General features: G+C 49.1%; 2 protein-coding genes across 5 annotated transcripts in view; one reads left to right on the plus strand and one right to left on the minus strand.

Annotated features, from left to right (window-relative positions):
• Positions 1-230: 230 nt before the first annotated feature.
• On the minus strand, positions 231-15,145 carry LOC122943481. 3 transcript variants are annotated; one of them, XM_044301255.1, is made up of 6 exons: positions 15,041-15,145; positions 10,652-10,858; positions 10,372-10,566; positions 5,489-5,649; positions 4,642-4,774; positions 231-1,222 (listed from the first exon to the last, which is right to left on the minus strand). In XM_044301255.1, exons 3-6 carry the CDS (start codon positions 10,390-10,392, stop codon positions 1,043-1,045), a joined length of 495 nt encoding a protein of 164 aa, XP_044157190.1. In that variant the 5' UTR covers positions 10,393-10,566; positions 10,652-10,858; positions 15,041-15,145; the 3' UTR covers positions 231-1,042. The 3 variants fall into 3 exon arrangements, with proteins under 3 accessions (XP_044157190.1, XP_044157189.1, XP_044157188.1); XM_044301254.1 differs by having other exon boundaries at positions 10,652-10,974; positions 15,041-15,060; XM_044301253.1 differs by lacking the exons at positions 10,372-10,566; positions 10,652-10,858; positions 15,041-15,145 and adding an exon at positions 10,181-10,365.
• Positions 12,486-24,102, plus strand: part of LOC122943480 — a 43,825-nt gene continuing 32,208 nt past the window's right edge. Inside the window, exon 1 of one of the 2 annotated variants that reach the window (XM_044301249.1) lies at positions 12,486-12,782. The gene's annotated coding sequence lies outside the window, so the exon portion shown is untranslated. Of the gene's footprint in view, positions 12,783-17,177; positions 17,350-24,102 lie in introns of those variants that run through there. The other variant, XM_044301246.1, reaches the window with a different exon arrangement.

Raw genomic sequence — 24,102 nt, forward strand, 5'->3', positions numbered from 1 at the left:
TAAGTGTTCCGGCAAAACGGATCCGGTTTTCCAGTCTGCGTATGCGCAGACCTTTAAAAATTGAAAAAATAAATACCTGATCTGTTTTTCTAGATGACACCAGAGAGACAGATTCAGTATTTCAATGCATTTGTCAGACGGATCCGCATTCGGATTCGTCTGACAAATGCCATCCGTTTGCGTCCGGATTGCCGGATCCGGCAGGCAGTTTCGGCGACTGAACTGCCTGCCGGAATACTCTGCCTCAAGTGTGAAAGTACCCTTATCCTCAAGAGTCCAGGCACCCCACCAATCAGCTCCTCACAGCGCTGTCCTTTGGATAGTGGCTGTGCTTGGTATTGCAGCCTTGAAAGGGGCCGGGCTGCCATTAAACCATGTGACTAATGGATGTTACGTCACTGACGAGAGAGGCTGCAGCGCTCACCGATGTACCATGGTCTCTTCAAACTGCTGATCTGTGGTGGTCCCACCGACCTGATACTGATGACCCATCCCATAGATAGGACATCAGCATTAAAAGGTTTTTTCGAGACTTATACCGATGACCTATCCTATTGATAAGTCATCAATATCTGATTGGTGGGTGTTCGACACTAAGGACCCCCACCGATCAGCTGTTTGAGAAGACGCCGACGTTCGCAGCAGCCTCCTCTCGGCTCGCCAAGCACAGCGTCGTACATTGTACAGTGGATGTACTTGGTATCGCAGCTGAGCCCCATTCACTTTAATAGGACTGAGCTGTACCTAGGCGATGTGACCGATGAACGTGACGTCACTGGCCTGGGGTAAGCTGTGAGTGGGGTGGGCGCGGCGCTACTGCAAGCTCTCAAATAACTGATCAGCGGGGGTCCCAAGTACTGGACCTCTAACAGACCAGATACTGATGACATATCAAGCTCATCAGTATAAAAATCTCGGAAGACTCCTTTAAAAACCCTGATAAACCCAATTTGGGTTGGTGCACCCCCTCTCTTACCATCCACAGGGCATCTGAAAATAAATAGTCGTACGGCGGCTGATGCTGTAGAAGTAAAGCTTCGCTCTATTCCACCTGAAAGTCTCTGAGATATTGTTCATAGTTCTCCTCACAGAGTCTGACGCAGTCTAGAAAATAATCCTCCTCGGCGATGGCCTTGAGGAGATCCGTCTGCACCAAGCAGATGTCGTAAAGCTCCGAGGTGGGAGCCCTTCTGGCCTTCTTGCCCTTGTTCTCCAAAAGCACCTGGTGCAGACAAAAGACAGATATGCCCTCTTCAGTGTGTAATAAGGACACGTCAGTGATAACCCAGATGGATGCAACAGGAAGGATACATAACGTTCAGTACTGAGGCGGACGGCTCGGCTTTAAGAGTCACAGTGAAAAATGGAAATCACTATCAATACTCAGCCCCTCATCAGTCAATAGCCTTCCACGGTCTAATGGGCCTTGCAGAAAAAACTCTCTTTGGAAGTGAACGCATATTAAGACGCTGTGCATCTAGATGCTGCAAGGAGCAGCCGATTGTTGGGAAGGAGGCCTTCTTTCCCGACAATTAGCTGCTCATTAACTGGAGGTGAAGCTCTGCATTTACATGCAGCGATCACCTCCACAGTATGAGGACGAGCGAAGGCGATCGCTCGCCCCAATACAAAAATCAGAGTGCAGTTTAGACCGCAAGATCTTCTGCCCTGGAAGAAGGATTGAGGTGTCTGCACCTCAGATCAGTTCACCTGAAGAGTTTCACGCCTTCACTGATAATCTGTGGATAAACATTAGGCGATGTAAATCCAGCTTAGGGTACTTTCACACTAGCGCTTGATCGGATCCGTTCTGAACGGATCCGATCATATTAATGCAGACGGAGGCTCCGTTCAGTACGGATCCGTCTGCATTAATAACTTAGAAAAATTTCTAAGTGCGCAAGATGCCTGAGCGGATCCGTTCAGACTTTCAATGTAAAGTCAATGGGGGACGGATCCGCTTGAAGATTGAGCCATATGGTGTCATCTTTAAGCGGATCCGTCCCCATTGACTTACATTGTAAGTCTGAACGGTTCCGCTCGCCTCCGCACGGCCAGGCGGACAGCTGAACGCCTTAAGGGTACTTTCACACTAGCCTTTTTGTTTTCCGGTATTGAGTTCCGTCCTAGGGGCTCAATACCGGAAAAGAACGGATCAGTTTTATCCTAATGCATTCTGAATAGAGAGAAATCCGTTCAGGATGCATCAGTTCAGTCCCTCTTACATTTTTTGGCCCTAGAAAATACCGCAGCATGCTGCAGTTTTCTCTAGGGCCAAAAATCCTGAACACTTGCCGGATCCGCCATTAATTTCCAATGAAATGCATTAATGCCGGATCCGGCCCCAAGTGTTCCAGCAAAACGGACCATTAAGTCTGTGAAAAAAATAAATACCAGATCCGCTTTTTCCGGATGACAACCGGAAAGACGGATCCGGTATTCCAATGCATTTGTGAGACGGATCCGTCTCACAAATGCATCCGTTTGCGTCCAGATTGCCAAATCCGGCAGGCAGTTCCGGCGACGGAACTGCCTGCAGGAATCCTCTGCTGCAAGTGTGAAAGTACCCTAAGTCATCACTTTATGACTGTGAGCGTCTGACTTGTGGGACCCCGACAGCCCTGAGAATGCATCACTGATTAAAGGGGGTCTCCGGATTCAGAGTGGAATCAGGATATCACCTCTTCTGTATTCCCTTACTATGTATGAGAAGAGCATTGGAGCATTTCCTTGCTCTGATGCTCCCCTTTGCCTTGCATCGTGAGCCGTTTGCTGAGGGCGGTGACGTACCAGGCTTCACAACACTTCTGCCTAGCACTGTGCCCGGTGACGTCACCGACACAAATGGGCGGTGTATAGCGCTGCTCCAGGCGGTTTTAGAGACGGGTGCCTGCCTAGCATAGTGTTGTGAAGCTCCGTAGGTCACTGGCTCACAACAAACAGGGGCTCGCGTTGCGCGATGCAGCCAGGCAAAGGGGAGTATCGGAGCCAGGAAACACGCCAATGCTCCTCTCATACATAGTAAGGAAATGCAGAAGAGGTGATATCCGGGTTCAGCCCCGAAACAGACAATCCCTTTTAAGTGCTGTGTCCCTCCACTGCTGTGCAAGGAGCTTTATGTGGTCCTATTAAGGCACTAAATCAATGATGCAACCCCTTTATTCTCAGGATCATGGGGGTTACAAAAGTTAGTCCCCCACTGATCCTGAAGTGATGGCACCATCCTAGCGATGTACCATCACTTCATAAGACGGTAATACATTGGCACGCCACTTCTGCGGACTGAGAACGGCTCTGGAGATAAAGTTAGTATTAGGCCGAATGCACACGGCCGTGTTCCGCGGCCGAGAGCGGTCCGTGGTAACGCGGCCTGGCATCCTGTTGAGAGCAGGAGCGCACGGCGTCATTGGTTGCTATGACGCCGTGCGCTTCATGCCGCCGCTGGACTACAGTAATACACTCGTATAGTATATTACTGTAGTCCAGCGGCGACATGAAGAGCACGGCGTCATAGCAACCAATGACGCCATGCGCTCCTGCTCTCAACAGGATGCCAGGCCGTGTTACCACGGACCGCTCTCGGCCGCGTGCATTCGGCCTTAGGCTAATATCACACGAGCGAGTTTTCCGCCCGGATTCTATGCAAGTAGTGAACACATAGCATCCAACCTGAATCCTGACCCATTCATTTCAAAAGGTCTTTGTACATGAGCGTTGTTTTTGACGCATCATCTCTGCGTTCAGGAAAAATCACAGTATATTCTATATTGTGCGTTTTTCACGCAGCTCTGGCTCCTCAGAAGTGAACGAGGCTTGTGTGAGAAATGAAAGGCATCCCGATGCAATGCGGTATTCACTGATGGTTGGTAGGAGATGTTGAGTGTCATTCTTTAGTTTTTCTTCACGCGTGTGAAAAACATATAAAAAATTGATTGCGACTGTAAAAAAAAAACTGGAACACTGAACGCAACCGCAGACAAAAGTGATTCAACTTGTGAGCAAAACCATCCGTATTGCTCGTGTTAGGCTACTTTCACACTTGCAGCAGAGAACTGCATTCCGGATCCAGCAATCTGGACGCAAACAGATGCATTTGTGAGACGGATCCGGATGCAGGTCCATCTCACAAATGCATTGCAATACTGGATCCGTCTTTCCGGAAAAACCAGATCCGGTATTCATTTTTTTCACAGATTCAATGGTCTGCGCATGCGCGGACGGAAAGAACGGATCAGTTTTGCCGAAACACTTGTAGCCGGATCTTGCATTAATGCACTTCAATGGAAATTAATGCCGGATCCGGCATGTGTTCAGGATTTTTGGCAGGAGAGAAAACTGCAGCATGCTGCGGTATTTTCGCCGGACCAAAAACGTAAGAGGGACTGAACTGATGCATTTTTCTCTCCATTCAGAATGCATTAGGATAAAACTGATCAGTTCTTTTCCGGTATAGAGCCCCTAGGACGGAACTCAGCGCCGGAAAAGGAAAGCGCTAGTGTGAAAGTACCCTTAAAGAGGCCTTACATCGTTTTTTTTTTAATCTTGGAGCATTCAGGGGCTTGACCAAGATTTTCCGCCCAGCATGCATTATCCTCCATCTTAAGAACACACACACACACATGACACCTTCTAGAAACATACCCGATAATTAACAATTGTATTGCATTCACTTAGCCGGATGTTGTCATCTATGAAGATGTGCTGAGTATTACAGTCAGTCGGGTCGATCCAGAACGGCTTTCCTCCGGAGCCTGAAAAGTTATTTCTTGCCCACCTAGAGAAGAATAAATTTAGTGAGGTGCCAATTAATGTTCACGTCATGGATGTAGTAAAGCATCATAAGGGTCCCCCTCTGCTCCGATGAAATGGCTTAAAGGGGTTGTCCCCCATCTGGACATTAATGGCATATTCACAGGGTTCCGCGACCACGTGGAGAGGGGCTCACATGTGCACTACTTTCTCCATTCACATACTCTTAGAACTCCCACAGTAGTGAATGGCAAGAGCTGCACATGCGCAGTCACCTCTCAGACTAAGGGTTTTGTTTCCATGTCCGTTCCGTTTTGTTTTTTTGCGGCCCGTATGTGGAACCACTTCAATGGGTCTACACAAAAAAAAAAACTTAAATTACTCTGTGGGCATTCTGTTTCTGTATGCGCATTCTGCAAAAAGGATAGAACAGCTTTGCAGACAAGGATAGGCATTATGACAATGGATCCGCCCCAAAATACGGTTGTCAGACGGACGTCACCAGTATTTTTTGCGGATCCGTGTTTTGTGAACAGTAAAATACATAGGGTCATGTGCATGAGCCCTAACCAAGTACAAGCAGGTGAGGAGAGATTCCCTCGCCCTGCATCTCCTCCATGAATGGCTGGATTTACAGGGAGAAGAACCCACCTCTGCGGGATCTTACATTCAGAAATCCCATGTACTGTATACCGTCTGATCCTCTAATACCTCTGCCTTGCTTTTCGTCACCTCTTACCAATCAAAGTGGTCCTGAAAGCCTCCAACCCCAGCCAGGCTGCTGAAATACTGGTAGATATTCCTCTCCTTTGTCCTGGTAGATATGCGATCAGACCCACGGGTCAGGACAATGTCTCTCTTGCTGCAGCGTATTCTTCCTGGAGTGAGATCTGTAGCGAGCTGTGAATAGAAGATTACCGTATAATATGGATAATACACGCGCTCAGTGGTGCAGGTACTGGAGATCATACCCCAACTGATCACACGTTTATAGCTCATGTATGTGACATATCTGAAAACAACTGTTGTCAGTCAGACAGGTTAGCAGGTCACCGACTTTGGCTTAGGGTAGTACAGCGTTAGAAAAAGGGGTCTGATGATTTTTACAAGAAAGGAAAAAATGGAAGTCTGTAACTTTCTGATTTGCATCCCACCGTCCCTCCTTAATTTTCCTGCCATGCTACTTCCCCCACTCCCGCGGGCAGAAGAGTTAATGTTTTATGCCCCAACAGTCACCATGAACGGAGTTCAGGGAGGGGGGGGTGCAGTGAGCTCCCCCTAGTGGTGAATAAATGGTTTCAAGTTGGTAAGTAAAGTAAGAATAAAAATAAATAAAAAGAGAAAAAATAGGAAAATAAAAAAGTGTGAAATAAAAAGTAACACATTTTAGACCGGCGCTAATGTGCAAGCACGTCCACCGCTGCTGGTTTGCAGGGTGGTCGTAACCATTGCTCCAGACCCTCTTCCCATCAGCTCCATCAACATGTCCCCTTGGGTGGATAGCTCTACACCATAGGAGCTATTTTCAGCGAGTAATCCTCACACTGGGAGTGTACGGCAGCTTCATCCACCATGATGTGGGGTCATCATCCTTGATGCCCCTCTTTGAGCACCCGCATTATTTATCTTTGTGAGAAAGGGTTGCTCCCTCTGTTTTTAGATACGCAACCTCGCATGGACGCATGTTATCCTGCCGCTCACTTCATTTCCCATTGACTGTATGTACTCTCCTTCGGGGGCCGATTTATCGATCCTTATTTATTAATTTGGTTGGGTCTGGTGTCTTTTCCAAACACAATTATTAATTACGTATTATCATTAGAAGGGGCCCACTGCATCTTTTAGTTGGGCCCTCCATACTTCGTATATCTACCTCGCATTACCCCCTGAGGATCCCACTTTGTGGGTGAAACGCATCGGGGTTAATTCTGCATCCTTTGTACATCATTTAATTTTCGTATATATGTTCCTTTTGTGCGTGTGTTCTGTCTACGTGATTTTCAACCACTAGGTGAACCCGGTACCTCCTGGCAATAGGTCACGAGGGTTGTATACTGTGGACACCTCTTTGATTGTATTCTTTTGTGTTTCTTTGTATTAGTCAATCCTCGAGGAGGGCCACTTTTCGTTATTAGCATTCCTCGTATCGTCACCTCATCAGGGTTAGTTAGGAGTTTCAGGCTAGGCACGAGGACAGGGAGTCCCCACCACCAGGAGACGTCCCTGGGCATAGGACTAGATCAGGGTAACAGTGGCAGGGATATCTTCCCCACCGCTCACCCAGCCTGTCCTACTCATCTGTGGCCCACCCGATCTGACTTTGTTAGAGTTATAGTTTTCTCATTAAATTTAGTCATTATATCCTTCAATAGGGTCTATTGCTGGACGTTCTGTTTTATATATGATTACCCCTATGTTTTATATTATCGATATCATTCTTGCTGGACTTCAGGGTGGTCGTAACCCCTGGAAACGAGCAGTGTATAAGGTGATCCAGCCAGCAAAGGAGGCAATATGGAGAATCACAATACATTAGTAAGTGCCTTGTATTAACTCTGTCTACAGGATAAATTACATTTGCTGAAGTGAGACAACCCCAACCATATTTACATAAGACATATCAGTGCTCCAGACAAAAAAAAAAAAAATACCTAGTAGCCATTGGCTCCTGAACTGAAAAATTTAGGAGCCAAATCGAAACCGAATCAAAATTTTGGTACTATGACAGATCGCCGTAGGGTTGTTTCAATACCAAAATTTCAATTTGCTTTCGTCACCATAAAAAAGTATTGCGATACTCAATACCGCGCAAAAAATAAAAAAATAAAACACCCAAAAAAGCCGCGTGCATTTTGCATTTTATGAAACGTTCGGCCCATAATAGAACAGTCCTATTGTATTTTTTGGGGTGACAAGGTGACTAAAAATGGCGAATCGCATGGTTTTTATTTATTTATTTATTTCTGTTACGGCGCTCACCACATAGGAGATATTTTTTAATAATTGAATGGTTTGGACTTTTCGGACGCAGCGTTATGTAATATGTTTATTTATTTATTGTTTATATTTTTTATATAAAATTGGGAAAGGGGGGGATTTAAACTTAATATTTTAGGGCACTTTCACACTAGAGTTTTTCATTTCCGGCGCTGAGTTCCGTCACAGGGGCTCAATACCGGAAAAGAACTGATCAGGCATATCCCCATGCATTCTGAATGGAGAGTAATCCATTCAGGATGCATCAGGACGTCTTCAGTTCAGTCATTTTGACTGATCAGGCAAAAGAGAAAACCGCAGCATGCTACGGTTTTATCTCCGGCGAAAAAAACCTGAAGACTTGCCTGAATGCCGGATCCAGCATTTTTCCCCATAGGAATGTATTAGTGCCGGATCCAGCATTCAAAATACCAGAATGCCGGATCCGTCAGATGCACAGACCGGTAAAAATGTGTAAAAAGATACAAGACAAATCCGTCTGTCTGCATGACAAGCGGAGAGATGGAGTCGTTCTTGCAATGCATTTGTGACATGGATCCGCATCCAGATGCGTCTCACAAATGCTTTTAGTCACATCCAGATTGCCGAATCACACTGCCGCAAGTGTGAAAGTAGCCTTCGTGTTTGTGTTTTTTTGTTTTTTACTTACTATTAACCCCCTTAGGGGCTGGAACCCTTATCCTATTCACCCTTAGGCCCCTTTCACACGGGCGAGATTTCTGTGCGGGTGCAATGCTTGAGGTGAACGCATTGCACCCGCACTGAATCCCGACCCATTCACTTCTATGGGGCTGTGCACATGAGCGGTGATTTTCACGCATTACTTGTGTGTTGCGTGAAAATCGCAGCATGCTCTATATTGTGCGTTTTTCACACAACGCAGGCCCCATAGAAGTTAATGGGGCTGCGTGAAAATCGCAAGCAAGTGCGGATGCGGTGTGATTTTCACGCATGGTTGCTAGGATGAAAGTCTATTCATATAACATTGTTAGAAGGGAAAACAATTCCATTCTTTAATACAGAATGCTTAGTAGAAGGTCAATTGAGGGTTAAAAAAATAATAAACATGAACTCGCCTCCTCCAATTGATCGCGTAGCTGCCGGTCTCCTGTTCTTTCTTCAGGATCTGTCAAAGGACCTATGGTGACATCACATGATACATCACCATGTTAATGGACCATGTGATGAGCTCAGTGACGTCACCACAGGTCCTTTGACAGGTCCTGAAGAAAGAACAGGAGACCGGCAGCTACGCGATCAATTAGGGGAGGCGAGTTAAAAAAAAAAAAATTTTTTAACCATCATTGGCACTGCGCCATCAATGTTTATTATACGGGAGTGTTGGGGGGCGCACTGCGCCACTAATGAAGATAACTGACCTGTTAATGCAAATACAGGAGGCGGGTGCTGGAATCAAATAGCCAGCACCTGACCTCTATGACAGGGAGCTGCGATCCGCTGCAGTTAACCCCTCAGGCACCGCACCTGAAGGGTTAACTGCAGCGGATCGCAGCTCCCTGTCAAAAAAAATTTGATTCCGGCACCCGCCTCCTGTATTTGTATTAACAGGTCAGTTATCTTCATTGGTGGCGCAGTGGCCACAGCCCCTCCCCTCCTCCTCCCGTCTCTCTGCCTATAGGCGGCGGCAGCAGCACAGGTGGGAGGAAGAGACTCCTTCTCCACTGCGCTGCTGAGAAGAACATCGGCGGCGGGGCAGAGAACTATCATCTCCGGTGCCCGCCTCTGTATTCAACGGCAGAACTGCAGCGGCGGGTCTAGTCGCAAATGGCGACAAGACTAAAAAGTCTTGTCGCCATTTGTAAATTCTAAGTCGCATTGGTGACCATTTTGGTCGCCATCTGGAGCCCTGCACAAAACCAACAAGTACATTTAGAAAAGTCATTTTCAGGACAACTTTTACAATCTAATGTGACTGTTAGGGCATGTTCAGATAATGAGATGCTGAAAAAACGAAGCTGAAATGTAAAAAAAATACCAAAAAAAACATTCGATGGGGCTAATCTGCGCGTGGCTACCCTCTGCAGTCTCACCCTGTGGCTACCCTCTGCAGTCTCACCCTGTGGCTACCCTCTGCAGTCTCACCCTGTGGCTACCCTCTGCAGTCTCACCCTGTGGCTACCCCCTGCAGTTTCTGCACACAAAACACACTGCAATTCAGATGTCAAATCCACAATTTGAAAAATCGGTCCCCGTGCAAACTGCTTAATGGAATTTCCACTGAAATCAATGGCAAGCAGATTGTAGGCACATATCACATGGATTTTGGTACCGAATGAGTGTGAGTTTTGCATCGTGTGAACATGTCCTTAGGGGGTTAATGACTGGGCACCTATAAGCAAAGCCTCCATACGTCCAAAGCCATTCCAATTTACTACAAGCATCAGACTGGAAAAAATTATAATTCAGAAATTACCGGCACTTGCTGCAGATGAGGGAACTCTGGGTGTTTCCCCTGTAATGCTGCGTGGATGGACTGCAGCACCTGAGGAAGATCGCACCCGAATGTCCGCAGTATGACGCAGAACTCCCTCCCTTGTAGGTGCAGGCTCTCAAGCATGTGGAAGAAGGAGGGAAGGATCCAGTTATAGTCCTTCCCATCCTCACCTTGTTGTGTGAACCTCTCATCAGCTTCCCCCTGCCACTCCAGCAGCCTCAGGTGGTCACTGAAGACCCCTCGAAAGTGGTGTCCGATTTCACAGTCAATGAATTTCACATCGCGGCCAAAGTGGGTGCAGTAGTCGACTGCGTCTTCACATGGCGGTTTCACTGAAGGCTGATCACTGATCAACTGCCACTCACCTGAAATAAAAAACTGGATTAATAGCCCATAGACATTAGAGGCAGGAGATCCGGGGCGCCTCGTTTCAGCATAGAAGGTACTCACCAGAGTCACTTATACGGCCCCAGGCAACGGAGCACAGATGGGAATTTAGCGCAGCTCTGGGACCCTGACCTGTGGTTGCATCTGATACCAGGATGGTGTTATTCAAGTCCACGTGAAGGATTAACTTCCTTTTCTTTGGTAACAGAACTGGAAAACGTAGATGAAGACCGACGTCTCCTGCCCGCTCGTCATCGCCGTCTTCTCCTCCTTTAGTGACCATGTGACAATTCATATCATCCATGTTTATAATATAGTGTTTTGTTTTAAATCAATTTTCTAAAAAGGTGTTGACCTAACTAATGACTAAAGTTTTATACGCGACCCTAAAATATGCAAAAGAAAATATTTAAATATAATATATAATAAAAAATATACCGCAAGTATTATATAGAGGTCAAGTATTGTGCGTTAGGCATACTATAAGAAGTAAATGTAAATAACAAGTGACCCTCCTTTTGAAAATCAAAAATATCTATATATCTTAAATTAAAATTGAAAAACATAAAAAGATTTAAAAAATTAACATTCTAATAAATTTAACTAAAAATAAATGAAAAAATTAAACATTCAAATAAATTACATTAAAAATAAAAAAATTAAACATTCAAATAAATTAAAACTAAAAAATAAATTAAAAAAATTAAACAAATAAATAAAAAATTAAAAATAAACAAAAATTAAACTTTCAAATAAATTACATGAAAACTAAAAAAAAATTTTTTTTTTTAATTATGAACCTCCGATCAATAAAAAAAAAAAATATTATATGAATTAAAGGGGATGTGCCACTAATATAAATGTATCCCAAACAGATATCGCTGTTATATCTCTTTCCTCAAATACCACCATTTATCAGAACGGCCATATTCTAAAATTTTACGCCTACCGTTACAGCCTGTGGTAAATCTGATTTGATATTCAGTTGCTGTTGGTTACATCCTCCCTGTAATGTAGGAAGTTTAACTGTTAAGAACAAGGGGCGTGGTTAGCGTCACGTGACCTGCTGATGTCAGGACAGATCTCACTGCCCTCAGTCACATGACAAACCAGGAAGCAGGTGTCAAGCACGGGGGATAAGAGAAAACTGCAGAGGAGGTAAATTGGAATAATAATAATAATAATAATCCAAGGAGGAAAAGGATCTAGAGGAATTAATGAAAACAAACTTTAGACTGAAAAATAGTTTAAGGCACAACCCTTTTAAGAGTAACAAAAAAGTGGACTTTCAATGAAAAGTTAATAAAATGAAATAAAAATATAACAATTAAAATGTAAACATTTTAAGAGTGAACATTTAAAGAAATAACTCCTAAATCCTAACATGAAGAACGCTTGGGCCCCTTTCACACGAGCGAGTTTTCCAGCGCGGGTGCAATGTGTGACGTGAAGTACTCGCACCGAATCCGGACCCGTTCAGTTAATTTATTTCATGCATCATTTCTGCGTTGCGTGAAAAACGCAGAATGTTATATATTTTGCATTTTTCACGCAGCCCTGGCCCCATAGAGGGGCTTGAGTGAAAAACGCACTGCATCCGCAAGCAAGTGCGGATGCGATGCGTTTTTCACTGATGGTTGCTAAGAGATGTTGTTGTAAACTTTCAGTTTTTTTATCACGCGAGTGAAAAATGCATCAAAACCCATTGCACCCGCGCAGAAAAAACTGAACGCAATCGCAGACAAAACTGACTGAACTTGCTTACAAAATGGTGCGAGTTTCACTGAACGCGTCTGGAGCCAATCCGCCACGCTCATGTGAAAGAGTAAGGCCTCTTTGTGACGGACTGGCTCCGGATGCGTTCAGTGAAACTCGCACCATTTTGTAAGCAAGTTCAGTCAGTTTTGTCTGTCAGGTTTGAGAAGTGGAAATCCTTCCAAAGCACGGATCTCTCGCAGAGGACATAATCCGGCCGAGCGTTCACTAATGCGGCAGGGGATCTGGCCGCCAGCCACCGATACTATGACGACGCTGTGTTTGCTCTGCGCACCGCATGGGTGATTTTCTTCCTAAATCTCAGAGCCTTTGCTTTGGCCGGCGGCGTTCCTTGCTTACGCAAACACGCGGGCTGCGGATTAAACTGCTTTAAGGAACTTTATTTCCTCGTTCAGCGAGAGGCGACCGGAGCTCTGAGGTGACTTTTAATATTTCCTTGAAATTAGCTAAGAGGGGTAATCCAGTAACAAGGTATGCCCTATCTACTGGGGGTCTGGCCGCTGGGACCCCCACTGACCATGAGAATGGCGAGCCTGTGTCCCTCATTTCACTGGAGCAGCAGTTAAGCGTACGTACACCTCTACGTGCAGCGCTCCACCTCCACTCCCACAAAGGAGGCGCACAGACTCCCTTTCCCGTCCAGTGGTCAGACACCTACTGATCTAACAGTTAGGCCTCATGCAGACGACCGTTGTTTTGGTCCGCATCCGAGCCGCCATTTTTGCGGCTCGGATGTGGACCCATTCACTTCAATGGAGCCACATAAGATGCGGACAGCACTCCGCTGCACTGTTCCGTGGCCCCGCTAAAAAAAATATAGCATGTCCTATTCTGGTCTGTTTTGCAGATAATAGGCATTTCTACAATTGGCCGGCCCGTTCCGTTCAGCAAATGGCAGAAGGCACACGGGCGGCTTCCGTTTTTTGCAGACCGCAAAAAACGGCACAGTTGTGTGCATGTAGCCTTAGGCTGGGTTCACACGTCAGTGTTCGCTCAGTGATTTCCATCAGTGATTTTGAACCAAAACCAGGTGCGGCTCTAAACACAGAACAGGTGCAGATCTTTCCCTTCTACCTTATCTCTGTGGAGGCTCCACTCTTGGTTTTGGCTCACAATCACTGATGGAAATCACTGAAGTGTGAATGAGGCCTTAGCCCTTATCCAGTACATAGGGGACAACTTGTTGCAATTGGACTTCAGGTCTAGAAAGGAAATCTTAGGGTCCATTTACACATCCGCAAATGGGTTCGGATACGTTCCGCAATAACGGGAAAAGGTGCGGACCCATTCATTCTCAATGGGGCAGGAATGGATGCGGAGAGCACACTATGTGCTCTCCGCATCCGCATTTCCGGAGCGCGGCCCCGAACTTCCAGGCCGCAGCTCCGCAAAAAAATAGAACATGTCTTATTCTTGTCTGCAATTGCGGACAAGAATAGGCGGTTCTAAGGGGGAGCCGGCCGGGTGTATTGCGGATCCGGACGTGTGAATGGACCCTTAAACTGGTTTCCCGAGTCTTTAGTATCGATGACTAGATTAGCTTTGTGCCTGAGTAATTTGTCACGAAGCGCATTTCTTTGTAAATAGTGGGTGCAATGATAAGGAGCGGCAACTGCACCCCCCCCCCCCCCCCCCCGTCATTGTCCCCCTCAGATGTCGCGTTCGTAGATGATCGCGGCATCGGACAGCAATTTAGCAATAACACAGTGTAAAATAAAAAATGTATAAATTCATACTTACCTCATCCGTTTGAGAGCAAACAGCCGGCCGCCGCCATCTTGATTGAAGATCTAGTACGAAGTCTTACGTGACGTCATTGAGCGATTTAGCGCGAGATCTTCAATCAAGATGGCGGCGGCCGGCTGTTTGCTCTCAAACGGATGAGGTAGGTATGATTATTATTATTTTTTTCTGCCATTCAGGGAAAATTGATTCGCTACCACAAAGCACGAAGAAATTCAGCTTTGCGGCAAATCGCATTTTCCCCGAAATTCGGATTGAATTCCACTTTGTGGCGTTCAATTCGCTCAACACTATTGATGACCTATGCTCAGGAAAGGTCATCAATATCTGATCGGGAGAGGGGTCTGACTCCCGGGACCCCCGCCAGTCAGCTGTTTGACGTGGCAGTGGCGCCGTGGTGAGCACTGCGCAGCGCCGCCCATTGTATAGTGGCTGTGCTTGGTACTGCAGCTCAACCCTCAGAAAACCCCTTTAACAAAATGAACTTCTTTTCCTAGCCCCCACACATCCAGCACCACCCCATCCGCTTCCCCGGGCTGCAGCCAGTCATGTACATCCTACATACTTCTGCAGCCAACCACTGGCCTCAGAGGTCTCACGCCGTACACCACAGAGGCCGGTGATTGGCTGCAGCATCATAACAATACAACCTGGGGAGGTAGGACTGAACGGGGGCAGCTGGGAAGGCATCTATTAAACAATGCTAGAATAAAAAAATAAAAAAACTTGTGAAACCCCTTTAAGGTAAACCCCCAAGTGGCAGCATTGCTGTGAGGACGTGTGCGTCCTCCCAAAGAGGGGCACTGCTCCCCAGAGATTGTAATTACAAGTGCGCAGGATGATCTGAGCTTTAGGGGTACTGCCCCTTTAAGGGCTAATGACTATAGACAGAAGAAGAAAGCAGCTCTGGGCGGCAGTGAGAGGGTTAGTTACGTGGTTGCCTTGCCTGCAGCCCTGTACACACACGACGCAGCGGCCTCTGCTCTATTCGCACAAGACGCGAGGTGATCGACCCGACCCCCGAGTGACTGACAAGAGCCGGCTCCCCACTTCCGGTCTGTACTTCCACAAACTAGTGCGATGACAGGAAGTGCTGGGGCAAGGCTTGATGTTTTTTTTCTCAACAAACTTTAATGAATCGTGACAGGAGAAAATTGAAAGACAGAGCCGGTATACCAACGGAATTTATGTGGCCGTGTGCCTCAGTCAGTGATGCTGATGGATTGTGATGTAGATTATGTCTTCTCCACTAAAAACGTGTACCATCAGCTAGAGTGCCATCAGTGCCAGCCATAGTGCCCCTATATCAGTGCCAGCCATAGTGCCCCATATCAGTGCCAGCCATAGTGCCCCTATATCAGTGCCAGCCATAGTGCCCCTATATCAGTGCCAGCCATAGTGCCCCATAGGCCATATCAGTGCCATCCATAGTGCCCATGTATCAGTGCCATCCATAGTGCCCCCATATCAGTGCCAGCCACAGTGCTCATATATCAGTGCCAGACATAGTGCCCCTATATCAGTGCCAGCAATAGTGCCCCATATCAGTGCCAGCCATAGTTCCCCATAGGCCATATCAGTGCCATCCATAGTGCCCATGTATCAGTGCCATCCATAGTGCCCCCATAACAGTGCCAGCCACAGTGCTCATATATCAGTGCCAGACATAGTGCCCCTATATCAGTGCCAGCAATAGTGCCCCTATTTCAGTGCCACCCATAGTGCCCCATATCAGTGCCATCCATAGTGCCCCCATATCGGTGCCAGCCACAGTGCTCATATATCAGTGCCAGATATAGTGCCCCATATCAGTGCTAGCCATAGTGCCCCATATCAGTGCCAGCTCTAGTGCCCCCATATCAGTGCCAGCTATAGTGCCCCATATCAGTGTCAGACATAGTGCCCCTATATCAGTGCCACCCATAGTGCCCCTATTTCAGTGCCACCCATAGTGCCCCATATCAGTGCCAGATATTGTGCCCCATATCAGTGCCAGACACAGTGCTCATATATCAGTGCCAGCTATAGTGCCCCCATATCAGTGCCAGACACAGTGCTCATATATCAGTGCCAGCTATAGTGCCCCCATATCATTGCTAGATATAGTGCTGAAATATCAGTGCCAGCTATAGTGCTCATATATCAGTGCCAGTCAAGGTGCCTCCATGTCAGTGCCAGCCACAATGTATGTCCTCTTCATGGTATACCAAGCTCAGCGCCATCCATTGTATAGTGGCTGTGCTTGGTATTGCAGCATTCACTTAAATAGAACCGAACTGCAGAAAAGCCATGTGAGCAGGGGTATAATGATCGCTGTCGCAGAGGTTGCTGTGCTGTCATGTAACAGGACCCGGCACTGTCACTGTACTTCATGCCGGGCCCCATCACAGTGCTCAACTCATCTGCATCATATGCGCTCTAGCATCAGGCACCAGTGCTACTGAATTAGTCACAAATTAAGAAGGTGGGCAGAGCTGGGCCCCATTACATGTGAGTGAAGACTGGGGGCAGTGAGGGACATTACTAGGAGCAGCAGTTGAGACACTACTGGGGGCAATGGGGGACACTACTGGGGGCAGGGGGGACACCACTGGGGACATTACTAGGGGCAGAGGAGGACATTACTGGGGGCAGTGAGGGACATTATTAGGAGCAGCAGTGGGGACACTACTTGAGGCAATGGGAAACACTACTGGGGGCAGTGGGGGACATTACTGGGGGCAGGGGGGACACCACTGGGGACATTACTAGGGGCAGTGGGGGACATTACTAGGAGCAGCAGTGAGGACACTACTTGAGGCAATGGGGAACACTACTGGGGGGAGTGGGAGACATTACTGGGGGCAGGGGGGACACCACTGGGGACATTACTAAGAGCAGAGAGGGATACTACTGGGGATATAACTAGGGGCAGTGAGGGACACTACTGGGGGCAGTGGGGGACACTACAGGGGGCAGTAGGAACCCTACTGGGGACATTACTGGGGGCAGTGGGGGACACTTCAGGGGGCAGTGGGGAACATTACTGGGGGCAGTGGGGGGCACTACTGGAGACATAACTACACTGGGGGACACTACCCCTTTAAATCTATGGAAAGGTTGATCTTAGCGAAGAATACATGTTATCATCATAAGCAAATATCATAAGTTGACTTGTATTTGGGTACACGGCTCCACACGCTTACCGGTGACGTCGGAGAGATTACTGCGAGCTGATAACCAGGAGATAACAGGAATAGCGGGTATGAAACCCAAGGCTTCCTTACATACCGTATATAGGTGAGAAGCCTTGTAAGAAACTAACCCCTTCCCTGCTGGAAATACACATAATGGAGCAACTGAACTTGGATTCTAGTTATTCTGAAAGGGCAGTCTACTGTTTATGGGGCTGGCAGACCCACCATAAGAATTATGAGTACAGCTCTGGAGTACAATACAGGATGTAACGCAGGGTAAGTAATGTATGTACACAGTGACTGCAGCAGCAGAATAGTGAGTGCAGCTCTGGAGTATAATACAGGATGTAACTTAATGATTTTCCTATTTCATGACGTAAAGTCATAGTTTTATTAAAGACACGGAGGCGAGTATTGTTATCTCCTTCTTTACTGTCCACCAATAGCAGCAAAGAGAAAAAATTTACATACAGGAAATGACCACAGTAACCCAAGGTCCCTCCTCCATGGCCCCTATAATAGGCCGCTCTTCCTCTGAACCTTCCTCTTTCTTTGAGATCCTGGTGCCAAGAACACGAACACCTTCATGAAAACTCTGAACTGTAACTGGAACGGATAAGTCCAACGCCAACGAAACGTATCCAACTAGCCAACATGGCCCAATTGTGGTAGAAAATTAGCCGGTAGTACAGCATCCTAGACTGGATCGACCTTCATCCTGAAAAAGAGAGCAGACCATAGGTCCAGGTGAAACAAATACGTCAGGACTAGATACGTCCGGCATCCCCGTACTAGACACACATGGGATTGAAGGACTGAAAATATTAAACTTAATAAATAACATTAAAGATAATGAGACTTCTAATAAATACAATAAATGACAATAATAAGAAAAGACACTTAATCAACGAGGTAAATGACAAACCCCCATAATAAAAACCCAAGGGAGGGAATAGGGTGGGCAATACTCGCCTCCGTGTCTTTAATAAAACTATGACTTTACGTCATGAAATAGGAAAATCATTAAGTTTTACAGCAAGACACGGAGGCTCATATTGCAAGTTCAAAGCCGCTCAAAAATAGAAGTAACCAAACGAGCCTGAGGACGGAAATAGAATTCCCTAAACGAGGTGACATTAGACCAATCAGCCAAACGCATGACGCCCTCCAATATGGCCCCTGAAACCGCCAACGAGGTGGCAGAAGCACTCCGTGCCGACTGGGCCGTGAAAACGGAAGTGTCTATACCAGCTAGCGACATGACCTATTTAAGCCAGCGAGCCAACGTCGGGCTAGAGACCGGTCCAAAAGGAAGTCGGATAGACCGGAAAACAGCTGAGATATGGCGGATGACCGATGTGCCCTAGTCCTGGATTCGTATTCCCTAAGGCAAGCCACAGGGCACAAAAGAGGAGAAGAGTGGAAACTGGGATAGGAGACAAACCTGATGTTAGTCTAGTACGACGCGAATTGTTAAAAGTGACCCCATCCGGGGTGAAAGAACGAGCGTCATAATCAAGGGCCAGAACATCAGAGACCCTTTTGCAAGAAATAAGGCAAAAAGAAAGCCAACAACTTACCCGACAACCGTCACAAAGACAGGGCAGAATTATCCGGCCAAGAAGATAGAAAGGAAAGGACCAGAAAAACGTCCCAGGTAGTGGAAAAAACGAGGTCGAGGAGGACGTGCCAACCGTGAACCTCGCAACAGGCGAGAGACTGAAGGATGTTGACCAGCCGGACCACCGTCATAACCAAGATGGGTAGAAGAAATCGCAGACCTGAACAGGTTGATGGTCCGGTATGCCTTCCCCGCCTCAAAAAGTGACGTGAGAAACTGTAACAGGTGAGCTACAGGTGCCGAAACGGGATCCAAGTTCCGTTCCACGCACCAGCTAGCCCAATTTCCACAGGCTGCCCGATAAGCTGTCCGGTGCCGGGAGCCCATGCGTTGTCCAGTATCCGTCGAGTTGCTTCCGAAATGCCATCGACAGCTCCAGGTGTCCGGAGATCCGGCATGCCCGCAGCCGAAGGGAGCCGTCGAGGAGAAGTGGGTGGTGCAGACCCCGAGGGTCGCAGAGGAGATCCGAACGAAACAGGAGAAGCAGGGGTACTTCCACTAGGATCGTCAGCAACGAAGGGAACCAGACCTGAGACCCCCAGAACGGAACCACCACAACCAAATCCGCCAGATGACGTTGAACCTGAAGGAGTGTCCACCGAATCATCAAGAACGGGGGGAAAGCATAAAGGCGGGATACCGACCAATTCTGGAGGAAAGCATCCACCGCCCACGCCTCCGGATCCGGACGCCAGCTGAAGAACCGGATCCTGCACCATGATGTCCCTGGAAAGGCAAAACGACCAAAATTCCTAGGCTAACCGGGCCAAGATCGCCGAAATGAGTACCGCCCAGCCGGTTGACGTATCGGACTGCCGAGATATTGTCCATCCGCAGTCTGATGCATGCATTGGCGATCCCGTTGGAGAAGCTCCTGACCGCAAACGAACCGGCTAGGAGCTCCAAGGCGTTGATGTGGAGGAGAGACTCCTCCGCCGACCAGGAACCTCCCGTGGAAACTCCGTTGCAATGCGCCCCCCAACCCTGGAGGCTCGCATCCGACTCGATGGTCAACACTGGCAAGAATTCGAAGATCGCCTCGCCATTCCACGCTTCCAGATAGGCTATCCACCAACTCAACTCTTCTCGGGCTTCCGAGTCCCGGACCACCACGCCCGCAAAGGAGGCACCGGTCCGAAGATGCGTGATCTTCAGTCGCTGGAGAGCCCGGTAGTGCAATGGGGTCAGAAACACGGCCTGAAATGATGATGCTAACCGTCCGATGATGCGGGCCAGATGACGCAACGAGAGGTGGAGAGTGAGAAGAGCATGCTTCAACTCATTGCGTATCGCGCGCAACTTCGCCATCGGAAGACTGAGGGACTCCGAGACCGAATGCACCATGAATCCCAGGAATTCCATCCGCTGCGATGGGATGAGGCATGACTTCTCCGTGTTGAGGAGGAACCCGAGGCCCGTCAGTAAGTCTGCTGTCCATTGCAGGTGTACTAGCAGAGCCACACTGGACTCGTGCAACAGGAGAATATCGTCCAGGTAAACGATGAGGCGTACCCCATGACTCCTCAGCCAGGATACAACAGGACGTAGCAGCTTGGTGAAGCACCAAGGAACTGAAGACAGCCCGAATGGAAGGCAGGTGAACCTCCAGACCTCACCTCTCCACGAGAACCGGAGAAGATCCCGGGAACGAGTGGCCACTGGGACCGTCAGGTAAGCATCTTTTAGGCCCAGCTTTACCATCCAGTCTCCAGGATTCAACAGGTCCCGAAGAAGGTGAAACCTCACCATCTTGAAACGACGGTAGCGTACCACCGTATTCAGTGCGCGAAAGGTTGATGACAGGTCTCATCTGACCCCCTTTTTTCTGCACAAGGAATATGTTGCTGGTGACACCCCACTCCGAAGGAGGGGCCTGTCCTATCGCCTGCTTGTGCAGGAGGGCGTACAGTTCCGTGTCTATAAGTGCGTGAACCGGGTGTGAAATCGGTATAGGCTGGGGGGAGGGAACCAGGCACGGGGACCCCGTGAGCTCTATATGGAAGCCCCTTGACAGTGGTCAGTACCCATGGATCTGATGTGATGCGGCCCCAGGCATGAGAAGAACTATGGAGTCCGCCCCCCTACACAAGGTACCATATAATCCCCCATCTGGGGAAGAATACCCAAGGGTCCGCGCGAGTTGGGGTTGCCTCTGAAGGAGCAAGATCTCCACTGGCCTCCTCTGGTGGAGAAGAGGGGTGAGGAGTTGCGCTGTTCCTGGAAGGGAGGTCGCTGTCCCAAGGAACCACTTCCTGCGCCACGGGCCTGAAAGTTTGCACGGCCGGACAGGTGGACCCTGCCACTGCCGGCCCGATTAGAGACCCGTCCCCGAAATACCCTGCGCATAGACGACTGTGCTTTATCTAGCGCGGTGAAGGTACCAACAAACCGGCTCACATCCTTAATAAAGGAGTCACCGATTAGGAGTCCCTGGGCATATTTACCCGCCTCCGTGAGTGCCAAATTAGACAATTTGGGGTCGAGCTTAAATAAGATAGCTTTACGCCTGTAAATCGCCAAGGATGTATTGGCGTTCCCGGCTAAGCAGACTGCCCTTTGGGTCCAACCCCGCAATTCTTCGGGATCTATTGGGGAGCCCTCAGTTCTAGCAGCCTCGGCTAGCTCAAAAATCTTGGCCAGCGGGCCAAATACATCAAGCACTTTGTCCTGGCAGCTGCGCAGAGCTGAGTCCAGGCCCCTCTCAGGGTTCCAACCCGTTTTGGCCAGGAATTGTGACATTTTGGGGTCCAACACAGGCGTGTCACACACCTCGCTGGGGACTAATGGCCTGGGGCACTCGGCCCTAAGCTTGTCCCGTGATTCACGGCTTAGAGGGTGACGGGCCCAGTGCTCTAGATAATTACCCACGTGCTCAGTGGGAAGCCACTCCGCTGATAAGGGGTGATGCAAGGTTTCGGGGTCGAACATAGGTTCACCCCTTGAACGTAGTATGGCATCAGGTCGGGTAGCGACGGGAAAGGACGCTCCGTCCTTGGCAGAGGAGGCCGCAGTAGCAGACCTTGAGGGGCCCTGAGTTGGGAGCAACATCCTCCTCTGACATGTAATCCGCATCCGCGAAGCCTCCTCGTCCGATACTCTATCCGAGTCGGATACATCAGGGGATTGTGCTCTAGCGCACTTCCATGTTCGCGCCCGTTCTGCCTGGCGTGATGAGGCTCTTTTCCGTGAACTATGCACGGCATCAGGGGTGGCAGAATGCGCACCAGTCAAGGTCTCCTGTGGCACATAACGTCCTCCAATCTGGCCCCCGAAACCGCAAGCGCGGTGGCAGAGGCCCCCCGCGCAGAATGGGCCGTGAAGACAGAAGTGTCAACACCCGCCAACGACATAATCCATTTAAGCCAACGTGCTAACGTAGGGCTAGCCACCGGCCCAAACGGATGCCGAATAGACACGAACAGTTGCGGCCTGGTAGGAGACCTGTGTGCCAGAGTCCTGGACTCGTACTCCCGAAGGCACGCCACGGGGCATAAGATCGGAGACGAGGGAAAACTAGGGTAGGACACGAACCGGATGCTAGTCTTGGTGCGACGCGAGATGTTAAAGGTAACCCCCTCCGGGGTAAACGAACGCGCGTCGTAATCAAGGGCCCGCACGTCCGAGACTCTTTTACAGGAAATGAGGCAGAACAATGCCAACAACTTAGCGGACAACTGCCTAAGGGATAGAGCAGAATTCTCGGGCCAAGAGACCAAAAAGCCCAAAACCAGGGAGACATCCCAAGTAGTGGAAAAACGAGGCCGAGGGGGACGAGACAACCGAGCCCCCCGAAGGAGGCGAGACACAGAAGGATGTTGACCAGCCGCGACACCCGCGTAGCCCACGTGGGTAGAAGAAATAGCGGACCTGAAAAGGTTAATGGTCCGATATGCCTTCCCCGCCTCAAAGAGAGAGGTGAGGAAAAGCATCAGGTCAGCTACAGGTGCCGAAACGGGATCCAAGTCCCGCTCCACGCACCAGTTAGCCCAAGTTCTCCAGGCTGCCCGGTAAGACTTTCGGGTGCCGGGAGCCCATGCGCTGTCCAATAGTCGTCGAGTCGCAGCCGAAATTCCCTCGAAAGATCCAGGTGTCCGGAGATCCGGCACGCCAGCAGACGCAGGGAGCCGTCGAGGAGAAGGGGATGGTGTAGACCCTGAGGGTTGCGTAGGAGATCCAACCGGCTCGGGAGAAGAACAGGAACCTCCACCAGAATCTTCAACAATGAAGGGAACCAAACCTGGGATCCCCAGAACGGGACCACCAGAACCAGGTCCGCCCGGTGGCGGAGAACCTGCAGGAGAGTCCTCGGGATCATTGAGAATGGAGGAAACGCGTACAGGCGAGACACCGACCAGTCCTGGAGGAATGCATCCACCGCCATCGCTTCCGGGTCCGGACGCCAGCTGAAGAACCGGGTGAGCTGCCTGTTGAGCCGAGAGGCGAAGAGATCGATGGACATCGGACCCCATAAATCCGAAATCTCCGCGAACACCAGCGGATCCAACTGCCAATCGCTGCCGTCCGACAGGTAGCGAGAGTTCCAATCCGCCTGAACGTTGCTCAACCCCGGCAAATACTCCGCCTGCACCATGATGTCCCTGGACAGGCAAAATGACCAAAAGTCTTTGGCCAAACGAGCCAAAGTGGCCGAGCGAGTACCCCCCAAACGTTGACATACCGGACCGCCGACACGTTGTCCATCCGCAGCCTGATACACGCGTTGGCGATCCCGTTGGAGAAACTCTTCACCGCGAAGGACCCCGCCAAGAGCTCCAACGCATTGATGTGCAGGAGGGATTCCTCCGCCGACCAGGGACCCCCCGTGGAGACCCCGTTGCAATGGGCACCCCAGCCCAGGAGGCTCGCATCCGATTCGATCGTCAACTCCGGTAGGGATCCAAAGATCGCTCTCCCGATCCACGCTTCAAGGTTGGCTATCCACCAACTCAATTCCTCCCGGGCTTCCGAGTCCAGAACCACCGCGTCCGCAAAGGAGGCACCGGTCCGAAGATGGGCGATCTTCAGTCGCTGGAGCGCCCGGTAATGCAGTGGGGCTGGGAACACCGCCTGAATCGACGAGGCCAACAGGCCGATAATGCGGGCCAGGTGACGCAACGAGAGATGGGGAACGAGGAGAGCGTGTCTCAACTCCTTGCGGATCGCCCGCAACTTCGCCGCTGGTAGGCTGAGGGACTCAG

This window comes from Bufo gargarizans, chromosome 7 (assembly GCF_014858855.1).
Source record: "Bufo gargarizans isolate SCDJY-AF-19 chromosome 7, ASM1485885v1, whole genome shotgun sequence".
NCBI lineage: Eukaryota > Metazoa > Chordata > Amphibia > Anura > Bufonidae > Bufo > Bufo gargarizans.